The following is a 13,456-nucleotide window of genomic DNA, read 5'->3' on the forward strand; positions in this document are numbered from 1 at the left end:
GGATTGCAGTAGAAACAGTTCAAAAATCATGCCAACCTCTTTGATACAGATGGGGTTATTGGGTGGCGCCGAGAAAACTAATAAAATAAAAATGTGTAATGTGTTACTAATGTTAGTATGTCTCACAACACATTAAATTCAAATAATTGTAATTCATTAAGCTTGCGTTCAAACATCAACTTTCTCGAAAACCGATGATCAATATTTCCCCTCAATTCTAAGTAACTTCAGTTTACGGTACTTCCTTACGAAGTTGGAAGTTCCGAGTTAAATACTCGTTGCTGTGTCATGGATGTCTTTTTTCATAGATACATGAATGTATTTATCTATTTAATCGCTAACTCTTGTTACTGAATTAAAAAAACCCACATCGTCGCCTAGTACTTACCCATAGACAAGTTTAACTGAATCATGTAGATAACAGTTAAGATTTGTTTTGTGTAAACTGTGACACAAGATAACTTAGTGTAATAATTTTTCATTAAGTAGAAACGAAAAAAATGATGAAAAAACTCATTTTAAATATTTCCAATTTTTCTTTATTTGTAAGAATTCAACGTGATATAAGATTAACTACTTTAGGTGTGAGCGTATATGGGTTTCTGAAGAGTAGGACCGTATTGTTATTCCTCGAATTTAAATGTTTCCACCAAATATCCTTTTGTATATGCCAACAAAAAAAACAGTTAATAACAATGTGTTTATTTAAGAAATACACATGATATTTGGATTTAAATCCGTTGAGCACAACGTGATATCTTATTTTATTTACACATGAGCAAGGTGACATACTTAGAAATAGAGAGACAATAACGACGAAAACAATAAATAGGTACATATACTAATTAACCTTAATATTTACGTAGGAACCTAGTAGGTTGTACCTACATGGGATTTTCAATCACCACACAATAATTTACTGAATCAGTAAGTTAGCAAACATCACTTATTTTAAAATTCCAATCATCTGTCTATTTAGCTGCTGCTAAATATTAAAGTGACTTTTAAATCAGTGGCCTATAGCATTTTTAAAAGTAACTATTACGTAGTTATTTTATTTTCTTTATTTTGTCCTTATTGCGTCTAACATAAAAGCATTGTTTGGCATAATATTAAATGTAACATTGCTAAGTAGTCAGTAAAGCCACCGCACACTGAACTTACAATAAAATTGTCCTCAGGCGGATCCTCTTTTGGGCCAGCCTTCTTTCATCGAAAAGTACCAGCTCTCGATGCAAGTACCTATATATTTCCATTTGATTCGGAGTTTCACTAACAACTTTTACCACCAGGTGGGGTAAGTGACTGCCAGGTTATCAAATACATCCATATGCAACTATGAGTTGCACTCACTTATTCTTTAAGACGAATATCACATCAGGTGTTTAATCGTCCTACTGTAAAATGCATTAAAAAGCCACTAAGAATTGATTTCTATAGACGCTTCGATCAGAGATGACCTTCGAGTGCATCCAAACAACCAACGGCAGCAGAGAGTCACATTCCTAATAGAAAATATTCTACACTCACACGAATGTTCATAAGTAAGAACATTCCTTGTTTGGGCTAAAAGAGGGGTATTTGAGATCTAAACCCTGCAGCCTGGATGACATGAATTCTTCGGCTTCTACTTCCATCTTGGCATTAAAGTGCGATCTCCAGCCACCCGCTTCTCCTGCAAGAAAAAAAAAACAAATAAATTGGTTTTGCTATTAACCAACCTATGAAATTGAATGTAGAATCTGGTTTTTAGGGTTCCGTACCCAAAGGGTAAAAACGGGACCCTATTACTAAGACTCCGCTGTCCGTCTGTCCGTCTGTCCGTCTATCCGTCTGTCTGTCACCAGGCTGTATCTCAGGAACCGTGATAGCTAGAAAGTTGAAATTTTCAGATGATGTATTTCTGTTGCCGCTATAACAACAAATACTAAAAAGTACGGAACCCTCGGTGCGCCAGTCCGACTCGCACTTAGCCGGTTTTTATACCTTGTCAGTGCAATTTAACTTTAACAACATGCTGTTTTAATTTGCTGGTCTGTGGTGGCAGGAAATGCCAAATTGATGCAAACTTAGCTTGATCGGATGCTATTTCGTTATATTTTATGTTTAATATAAAAAATACCTTTTCTTATAAACTGTATTCCATTTCCATTGACAGTGTTGTTGACTGCCTTGTTCTTCTTGAGGCTGTCAAAGCTGAGGTAACTGCTGAGGTGCTCGAGCTCCTTATCCGAGTATTGGGTTGTTCCCAGGAACTTGCTTATCCTATGTACTTCTTTTTTCAGATCCTGGAAGAATATTTTAACATTTTAATACTAGAGCCGAAAACGAGTAGAACTTATGTTCGAAATTAAACTATCTTGAGACATATTTCAAAATATTTAGATCAGTACTGTTTCACTCACTATTGTTTTTAATCGCTTTTGGCGACATGTTTCGGATTCGTTGGGAATCCTTCCTCAGGCACGAGTGTCAGCGGCGGTTGTCCCCGCCCCTGCCCCATCAGCGCGCGCGCGCAAAGAGCGACGAGGCGGGCGGCGCGGGTAGTGCACGGAGTAGAATTGCCGCGGACACTCGTGCCTGAGGAAGGATTCCCGACAAATCCGAAACATGTCGCCAAAAGCGATTAAAAACAATAGTGAGTGAAACCGTACTGATCTACCTAAATATATAGCTTATGTTCTATCACAAATGTATTTACTGACAAAATTGGAATATGAAGAGATTCCTTATTCATCATGCATACGAATTAAAACCTTTATATTGTCTAGCCTCCCACGCTGGTTGCCAAGACAAGTGCAATTTTGTTTTGTCAAAATAAAAATTCAAAATAGAATGGAATGGGAGACCTTTTTACAGGCCATTGTGCCTTAATATAATAGCTATAAAATATTTAAATCGAGATAAAGGAATCCATGAAGAATAAATGTTCCATCTTAATTCTTGTAGGCATGACTATCGATATATCAAGCATTTGCTTTAAAATGTGAAATAAGGTAAGAGTTCATGGAATTGGGACTGTTCATGAAGACCACAATGGTATTTTTTCACAAAAGTGTAATGTAGAACTAAGAAAAAAACCAAACACTGATCAAAGGAACCCCCTAATGATAATATTATGTAGGTATCCTAACCTTGGTTGGGCAAATTTTACAATAAATAATAAAGCGGATGCAAACCTTAATCATATCTTCATAAAATACAAAATGGAGATTCGGTTCATGTCTTTTCATCCAGGCTTCATTTGTGTGCGCTACAATTGGTGTCCATGGCACTAAAACAAACAACAAAAAGTAAGTAAATTTAAAAGTGGAAAAATTACTGCCTTGGGTGAGACTTGAACTCACGGCCTCTGGACAGCTTAATAGCATCGATCGCAGACATTTCTGCTTGTTAAAAATTAATTTAAAAAGTAAGTATTAATAGAAACTTGTATTATTGAAGCAATTAACAAGTATACAGGGTGTCTCTGACCATGGGGCTTTAAATTCAGGGCTCGATTCTACTCACTAAACTGAGCTACTTTTATTATGGGACCAACCCCAAAATCGCGAAAAAAAATTTGACATCCATAGAAAATGTCGACATGTGATTAGCCAAAATGTATGAAAAAAGCCATTTTTTTTGCGATTTCGGGGTCAGAGGACACTGTATAGAAACTGACAAAAATAATAAGGGGTTTTATTCAAGGTAGTCCAATTAAATACTTCAATAGAAATAAGCCTGAGATACGAATAAGGCCAATTTATTTTTTTACTTTAATTGAATAATATAAAGTTCCAAATTCAATTCAAATTATAAGGTTAAATTAACTTACATAAATCCCTTTTATACGTCTCCCAAAAAGTCCGGAACGAAGTCCTTATCATGCTCTTCATCGTTAATTTATGTAAGTAATAGTATGACACCGCAACATCTCGAGGGTCTCTAGCCACGTAGATTACCTTGGCCGTCTTTAGAAGCTTGGGAGGTAGAAGAGACAGTGGTAAATGTGTTTTGATGAAACGAGGGGATGGAGCGTCTCTTAAAAGCTCCCAGCTGGGCGTTTTGGCCGCTTTATCCAATCCTTGAAAATGTCCTATGTTCATGAAGTTTACTTTGATGAAGTTATAAGCCAATTCAGGTATCTTTGATGTCAATCTGTAAACAAGAATTGTATTTTACAAGGACGATAATATAAGTTATATTCACGCTTCCACGTTTCAGCTAAAACAAATACGCGGGTCACTTATGCTTTGGTTGCGATAAAAAAAGTGTTGGACACGTCAAATTTGACTAGTAATAGTACATTATGATACAAGTGTGCTAAGTTGGTCATTACACACGAGGCGATATTGTGCGCGCGAGCTGTAAGCGAGCGCGCAATAAGAAAGCCGATGTGTGTAATGACCAATGCACACGCGTTTCATACGACGTTTTTCAACACACTTGCGAGAAAAAAAGAAACTCATATTAATCAAATTTTAATAGTTAAAACAGTTAGTATTGTGTGTTGCATCTGTCATACTGCCGGCCGCCCCTCGCCCCGGCCGCGGGCGGCGCGGCGGGCGGGCCGGCTGGGCCGTGCGCCGCGCAGGCGGTCGGGCGCGCCCGTGCCCGCCAGTCCGACCAATTAAAGAAGGCTCCCTTTCCATGCATATTATTAGCAATCAGTTACCTTCTTAACTCAGTCGGATAATATAATGAAAAAGCACGAGTGGAATAATACACTGAAAGAGCACGCGTATTTCATATCTAGGATTATGAGCCAAAAATCGGTGGAATAAAAACGTCGTTTTGAGCAAGTGTGTTGAAATAGTAGTTTATGTGACTGCTACATAATGGACGTTATTGTTATCCAACATTTTCATAGATAAGGTTATAACAAAAATATTATCTTTATGCTGGCCGCCATTTGCCGTTTTTCACGTATCTTATAGGGTTTATGATATGTAGATTTTTTTTCGTAGCCGATGTGTTGCATTTTACAGATTATGAAACAAACTTACTCTAACATAGGAAATCTCTCATGCAGGGGAATTTCTTTGGACCTATTGTAGTCTAGGTCGTTTTTAAGGAGCCAGACCATTTCTTGAGTCCACGTTGTTCCTGTAAAATAAAATATGAAAGGTTATAGTCTGCTTTTCACGTTAAAGGATGACTCACACTAGAACGGTCTGAGTCCGGTCCGAGGCGTCCGATACCTGACCAGGAATATATGATCACGCGCCATGTTGCGGAATTTCACTGGAACTAATTTTTTCATACTATACTGAACTGTCACCCTATTAATAGTCTAATCCGTTCGTATAAAAATACCGCTAATCGATGTACAGGTTAGCCGTTTGGCACACGCATACTAGAGCCCAAAACAAAATTTTTGACCCGCAGTTCCTAAAAAAATTTCGCTGCGAGGGGGTGGTAAAACATTTATTTTTTTGTATGGAAAAAAAAAATTTTTTTTTCCAAAACCTGGTATGTGGTACGAAATATACGTAAGGGCTTTTTGAGGCAATTCTAAAAATATATCACATCATTACATTTCGGGCATTTTTTTTTTAATTAAAACAAAAATAATTTTTGAAACATACCAAGTTTGGGCTCCTCCAGACACGATATGGCTATAGAGAATCACCCATCATAGAAAACGAGGTGTAGGACGCCTCGGACCGGACTCGGTAAGTCATCCTTAAATCGGTTATTAGATCAATAGACTGATTGCCGCGTGCGATCGTCTAGATTGTGACATTTTTTGTCTTATAAATTATTAGTTTTGCTAAATTTATTTATTTAAGGTTTACCAACAGATACAACACTACAGAAAATACAGATAAAAGCCAAAAGAACATGAATTAGTGTCTATCCAATTATAGGTAAACACGACATGCGTTAATAATTAATTAATTAAGACCTTTTTATATACTTAATTAATTTAGTCGCAATATTGCACGTGTAAAAATATTGTTTTCTATTTCATTACGCCAATATGTTACTTAGTCGGCATTTTGTGGTGTTTTAGCACAATAGCTATATATATACTGTGTCTATCCAATTATAGGTAAACACGACATGCGTTAATACTTAATATATACTTAATTAATTAAGACCTTTTTATATACTTAATTAATTTAGTCGCAATATTGCACGTGTAAAAATATTGTTTTCTATTTCATTACGCCAACATGTTACTTAGTCGGCATTTTGTGAAGTGTTTTAGCACAATAGCAATATATATATTATCTCGTAGTTTGACAATTTAGATAGTGGAAGCTTTATCAAATTTGAGCGGAGTGTTATCAACCTGCGATATTAGATTGATTGACGTTCTCCTTAAGGGTCCCCGGCAAGCTCGGTTCTCCATACAAACGTACTTATAATAGGATAAGGTATATATATGTCTGTAATTTAGTTTATGTAGCTTCAGATACCATAGTTAATAAATACAGCGGATTTAAGTATTTCATACAAAAATTGTTTTTGCCCTATTTAGTTTGTTTTATAAACTAGAGCTATATAAACTAATTACAGACGTAGATATACCTCATGTCGTTGTATGTGCAAAGTTTCATTACAATCCAACAAGTAGTTTTAAAATGAGAAAGAAACTCCGTTTATACTACGTCGGTGGCAAACAAGCATACGGCCCGCCTGATGTTAAGCAGTCTCCGTAGCCTATGTACGCCTGCAACTCCAGAGGAGTTACATGCGCGTTGCCGACCCTAACACTCCTCTCCCTCGTTGAGCTCTGGCAACCTTACTCACCGGCAGGAACACAACACTATGAGTAGGGTCTAGTGTTATTTGGCTGCGGTTTTCTGTAAGGTGGAGGTACTTCCCCAGTTGGGCTCTGCTCTAGATCTGGAATGACATCCGCTGTCCTGTGCCCTACCACACAAAGCGAGATGTCATTCGCAGTGCCCATACCTCTCTTTTGGACATAGTTTAAGGACATACCCGGGGGGGTCCCGTTTGTATGGGAGGGTGAAATTTGGCCGAGCTTGCCGGGGACTCTTAACAGTGGGCAAAAGACCATGCAATGAATCATAGTGACTCCTTGTTTTTCATTAAGGAGAAGCCACAATATTTTTTAGACCTATATAATAGGCATCTATAATAAATATTATACAAATCAACTTACTTCCACTAAGTAATATTAGACGTGTTTGTACCAAGATATTAGGAGCTCGAGACAGATTTAACTTGTTACGGTTTCGATTTTATACGACCTTAAAGATCGCTCGCGCTGATTGGTGCATGCGAAATGAAGTGAAATTCTTGCGTGAGATGCGTGTCAATCACCAACATGATAGTCAAGGTGGTATCAAAACCATTACAAAACCGTTCAAAACAATTATTTGAAGCAGGTGGTCCCGGGTTCGAATCCCCGTTAGGGCAATTATTTGTGTGTTTTGTTTGTCTATATTTTGTTCTAAAGTTACTATCACTACTTGTTGAGGTTGTGTTTGTATTTGTATAGTTTTTGATACTTATTTATTGTCTATGTTTAGTTTTAAGTTCCTTTTCTAGAACTCTATTTTTAAACCATTGACGTATGTCTGTAATTCATGTTTTTATGTCAGTACTTTATTAAACCTGGTGCGAATAAGTCAACTGTTTGTGTGTTATTTTCCAAAACTCGAAGTTCCTCATCTAAATCCCTCTTTGCTCTCCTCTCCTACAATTGCTTCTCTTCTTCACTTGCCTCTTCTACACTACTATCTAAATAAGTATATGTACAACATCGTCGCCTAGTACCCATAGTATAGTTTAAGCTTTGCTTCGTTTGGGAGTAGGTTTATCTGTGTAAGATTGTCCCCACAACATCTTTATTTAAAAAAAAACTTGACACGTGCGAGTCGGACTCGCCCACCGAGGGTTCCGTACTTTTTAGTATTTGTTCTTATAGCGGCAACAGAAATACATCATCTGTGAAAATTTCAACTGTCTAGCTATCACGGTTTATGAGATACAGCCTGGTGACAGACAGACAGACAGACGGACAGACGGACGGACAGATGGACAGACGTACAGTGGAGTCTTAGTAATAGGGTCCCGTTTTTACCCTTTGGGTACGGAACCCTAAAAAGACCTTACCTGATCTAGGGAATGTGACCACCCACACATCGTCGGGTCTCACTTCCATGTTGTATATGGTCTCGGCGTGCTTTTTGAACGCCCCAGGCATTACGTAGCCGTTCTTCCCGCATTTCACGAAAGGTTTGGTGTAACCTGTAACAAAGATAGATATAACTCCGTAATAGATGTATACAGTCTAAGGAAAAAGCGTGCCTCGAAAATCAAGAAAATTTGATTCTCGTTCAGAGGGCGCTACTAGCTTTGGCTTACTGTCGTATAGATGGCGTTGACGGTTTCGTTTGTTATTTAACAATTTTAACGCATATCAGTGAAAGAACATGGGTCAAAATCATAAAAATAATTAATGCTAATAAGAAAAATCATTTATCCATATTTAAATACAGTTTATCGTATTTTTATAAATATTTATTTTTAGTTTTAAAGTGTGTCGACAGTGAATTTACTGGGGTTACAAAATTTACTATGACAGTACCGCTCTAGTATAAGTTACTCTATTGTAAAAAACATTCACTACGTCAGATTTTTTTAAATGTAGATTTGATTACGTAATTAATGATTTGTGCGTATCTGTCTGTTATATTATTCTTTATTGATATAGATATACTTATATGATTCAAGGTAATATGTGATTTAATATCAAATTTTATCATGACACTTGCACTGAAAAACTAATTACCCTACTTTTTGTTTTATCATTCAAGAACCTAATCGGTATCATAATGACGTAACCATAGAAGTAGCGGCTCACAAAATACGTCTTTAAATATTCCAAATTCCATTCAAATATACCTTATAGAGTACTCTCTATTTTGTTTCTGTTTCAGAGCTCTTTCCCTGACGTCCAGTTTTTTGCGGGTACGGTTTTCTGCAGGATCCCGTTTTCTGTAGTATGCGTGCAGTATCCCGCAAACAGGATGCTCGTGTGAACGTTACTATATTAGCACTTATACTACTAAAACGGGATTCTGCAGAAAACCGTACCCGCAAAAAACTGGACGTCAGTGGGAAAAAGCTCTTAGTAAAAAAAAAAAAGTTTTTATTTCAGGCATTTACCCATATTTCAGGCATTAAAGTTTAATGTAGATTTGATGATGTCATGCTGAGCGGCATACTATTTGGTGTACTTGTGATTAATTGCTTTGTGGATTGTAATGTATAATGTTTTTATGTCAAAATAATCTTTTTCTATTCTATTATATAGTTTTTTAAATAAATGGTTATGACATACTGGCCTACGGAAAGTCAGACGGACATGACTGGTGTGGGTATAAAGTTAATATTTGTATAATATACACCATATTATGGTACCCGCGCATTCATGTCTAATAAACAGTTGCTGTTTTACATTGACGTGTATGACAATGACGAAACAGATATAAAAACGGCGAAACAGATTATGTTCAAAATAATTATAGTAAACACTATCATCAAATAATGATAGTAAACACTATCAGCAAATAATGATAGTAAACACTATCATCCATTAATGATAGTAAATACTATCCGTTAACCTAATGTTGCAGCGCGTCCGTGGCAGTCCTAACAGCATCCTGGCGAATATTGCCGACCGAATGGACTGTCCCATACTCGGGCACTCAATTAGGCGAATTTTAATATGTAATTTTTGAAGGTATTTTCATTTTATTATTAGCGTTTTTAAATTATTATGATTAATTATTTTGACTATTGTTTTTGATTATTTTTAATTTTAGTTAATTTGTATTTTATTTTATTTTTGTTGTTTATGATAATGAAATCCAAAATTAATCAATTAGTTTTTGGAATTTGATAACTTCTATTCAAAACAAATATTTTGTACATGTACTACATTTAGTACACATATTTATATCGCCTCAGGAGGAAAAATAAGGCTTGTGAAAAAAATCCTTGATTGTCGAACGGCTATGGCAAAAGCAAAAAAAAGTACTACAGCAATATTCTTATTATGTAAACAAGATTCACAGCAGGGACGAAACTACTGCCCAGATTTTGATGAATATTTATGAGCCAGGTGACAAAGGTTACATTTTTAACTTATATTTTAAGTGGAAAGAATACGAGTGGTAGATTGCAGTTACGAGTATAATCATTTTCTCAAAATTCCAAAAAAACAGAGGGCCTCAAGGGCCGTTTCAAAAGTTATTATAAATTTATTTATTTACGGCCAACGAGTATATCTACGAGTAAAGGTCATTAGGCAGATATTATTATAATCTTTACACACTGGAGGTACAGATTACGGACAATAAGTGCTTATGCACCTACAAAAATGTCGGAATTATCAAATAACTAATCATTATCATATTAATACGAATTATGTTATCTATATAATATCGTAATCATGTGTTACATGTTAAATCCTTCTTATAACCTTCCGGGATCAGGGAAAGCCAATCATACACTCGTATAGGTACGTTTAACTCTGCATTAATTCCAATTTCCACAATAACCATCAACCTTCACCAATACAATTTATTTTACGGTGTTCACAGCTCGAGTGCTCATAACGGAATGAATCCGAACGAACGAAAACTAAAAACAACTGCACGCAAAATGGCGCCACTCAATCCATGAACCAATAGGAAACGACCATTAAAACGTTACTCGAGCAATGACCAATGACAAACGTACAATAATCGTTATCGAACCATTTAACTTAATGCCAACGGAAATGCATTTTTAATCATATCAGACAGTGTTGTAATTTAAATAATTAATTTAATTACAAGTAAAACATTAATATAAGAAAATCATTGCTAAAATAATCGTATATAATGCAATCAAAATGCAAAATGTATCTAAATACAATCTAATAAAAAATACTACGTATCACTATAACGATCGTGCAATAATATTTTATATTGTATTGTATGTCGCGAAGGCACGTTTGATAGAAGCAACGTATTTGAATCTGTTTATAAAGATCTTGCTCTTTTTAAGTTGTTACTTAATAGGAAAATTAATGCTTTATATTAGTAAAAGTTTAATAGATCACAATCTGACTTATTTGTTCAATTTAATTATTTATTTATTTACCTACTCAATTACATATTTGATGAAACCGACAGAATACCTGACTGAAGAATTAACTGCCTTTCAGACAAGTGAACTTCTATAGCTATGCATAAATATACATCACAAATCAAATGTTTTGAATAAGATAATAACCTCTAGTAAGCAACTGATTTTCTTTCTCTATAAAAACTTCCACACAATGTAACCCGTTTTCATTGCTGTTTAGTGTATATTGCCTTATAAACTTCAAATTTAGACTAGTTAAAATAATTAGTTTAGGCTTAGAATATTTATTATTATATATGTTATGTAGAAATGTATGAAGCTTGTTGTTGTTTTTTTTCTTGCTTTACACTCGTCTTTTCCCGCACCAACAACCTTTATCTGTTTGACACCTTGTAATAATACCATGCTGGTTGCAATAAACGATTATGATTATGATGATTGACTGGTAGAGAATACCTTAATACATCCAGTTCCCATTTGTATTTTATTTCTGTGTCATAAAGATTAAATAAATTATAGTACCTAATGCATTGTTAATATATCAGTACAAATTTTAATAAATACATTGAGTTTTTCCTTTTTTATTGTGGGATACATCACAATCTATAAATTATATTATATAGATGTCAATCACAGTGAAAAAATCAACTATGATTGACATCTGTATATATGTACAATGCCTAATGTGCCTAATTCGTACAGAATTCATGCTGTCGAACAAAACCATTGTGCGACAGCGGAAGGTCACGGATTTTCGTACCGTTTTAGTTATATTTTATTTTATTTTGAATTATCCGCAACAGGCCTCGTCATTTTTTATTGTTGTTTTTAGTATTGTTTTAGTATACACGATCTACGACTTTAGTAGTGTTAGGTAGTAACTACAGTGGTACGTTATCGATAGTTACATCTGATAACGGAGAAGGTTAAAATAATCGTAAACAGTTATCTTTGACGTATCCGTACGGCGGGCTTGTCAGCTGTCTTTACGGCTTAGTCACTAGGCCAGGATTTATTCGTCAGTTATATCTGGCTTTCCATCAGAGAAGGGTCCTGCTTCTTCTGCTTTATGTGCATAAGGAAATTTTACATTAGAGAAGGGACCTTATGCTCCATGTTCATAAGGAACGTTTCAATCAGAATATAGTACATAAAGGTAAAGTTGCGTGATTGCAAAAATAAGTACAGCACAAGCAATGTTGCACACAAAATATTTAAAAAAATGTTCTTAATAGCTCAATAAGTATACCTCTTATATAAGCCAATAGATTTTGTAGTTTTTTTTTTTCATGATAGATTTCCAGAAATATAAATGAATTAGATTAGAAAACAATTAATTGGTAATGCATGTTTAAATTTAAAATAATATTTTACCCTATTATTCTTATTATTAACCGTCTTCAAAAAAAGGAGGTTATCAATTCGACCGTATTTTTTTCCTTGAATAATCTTCGTAACTAGGTACATTTTCGGCAGCATTTTTTCCTACTGTCCTGTAATACGATGTATTATTTACATAGTTCATTATTATTATTATTTCGTTTTAGATCCTAGTCAGCTGATGCTGGTACGTCTAAATCATAGTTCACTTAGCACGACTTCACAGTTTAGATAGTTTGTCTAGTCTATTTTTAAATTGATTGACACTTTTAGTTTACAACTTCAGAGGGTAATTTGTTCCAAGTCTTTACTATTCGGTTTGCAATAAAGTTTTTGCCGATATTTGTTTTATGCTTTGTTGTTATTAGTTTAAGGTTGTGTCCTCTTGTGCGCGTGTTTGAGTTTAGAGTGAACAGATCGCTTAGTTCTGGACAGTCGTAATATCCGTGAATGATTTTGAACCTCTCGATCAAGTTGGCGTTCACGCCTTTTTTTCAGTGTTGTCAGGCCCAGCTTGACTAATCTTTCTTCGCACGAAAGTGAAATAAAATCCTAAAATTATATAGGTAACATCTTTCAGTCATTGCCTTTACTACCTCCATACACACACATACACATAGTGTTATCACCAAAAAACTTACCTAAAAGACAATTTGTTATAAGTTTATTTTCCTCCGGCGAAACGTCGTTTATTTCAAACGGTAATTCCAACCAAGGCGCCATTTCGGTGTTTAATTATTTAAAAACAGAACGTCAATTTCTATACACTTAACCCTGTCAACTGTTTAAACGATAGTAAAACATGTCTATTTCATATGAAATAATCTAATCATCGGGGATCGATTCGTCTACATCAGAGATAAGGGCGAGAATGAATCATGTGCACCTATCGATTTGGAGTTAGGTATGAATCACTCTCGTATGAAGGCTGAAATTTTGGATATCAAGGATCTTTTGATTAGGCTTTTAAATAAATAAA

The 13,456-nt window shown here is 35.2% G+C and overlaps 1 protein-coding gene across 1 annotated transcript; it reads right to left on the reverse strand.

Moving 5' to 3' along the window:
• Positions 1-1,414: 1,414 nt before the first annotated feature.
• Positions 1,415-13,239, reverse strand: LOC134744473 (sulfotransferase 1C4-like). The gene is made up of 7 exons (XM_063678292.1): positions 13,119-13,239; positions 8,074-8,208; positions 4,989-5,088; positions 3,818-4,140; positions 3,180-3,274; positions 2,123-2,288; positions 1,415-1,675 (listed from the first exon to the last, which is right to left on the reverse strand). Exons 1-7 carry the CDS (start codon positions 13,198-13,200, stop codon positions 1,539-1,541), a joined length of 1,038 nt encoding a protein of 345 aa, XP_063534362.1. The 5' UTR covers positions 13,201-13,239; the 3' UTR covers positions 1,415-1,538.
• Positions 13,240-13,456: the final 217 nt, after the last annotated feature.

Source organism: Cydia strobilella, chromosome 9 (assembly GCF_947568885.1).
Source record: "Cydia strobilella chromosome 9, ilCydStro3.1, whole genome shotgun sequence".
NCBI classification, from domain to species: domain Eukaryota; kingdom Metazoa; phylum Arthropoda; class Insecta; order Lepidoptera; family Tortricidae; genus Cydia; species Cydia strobilella.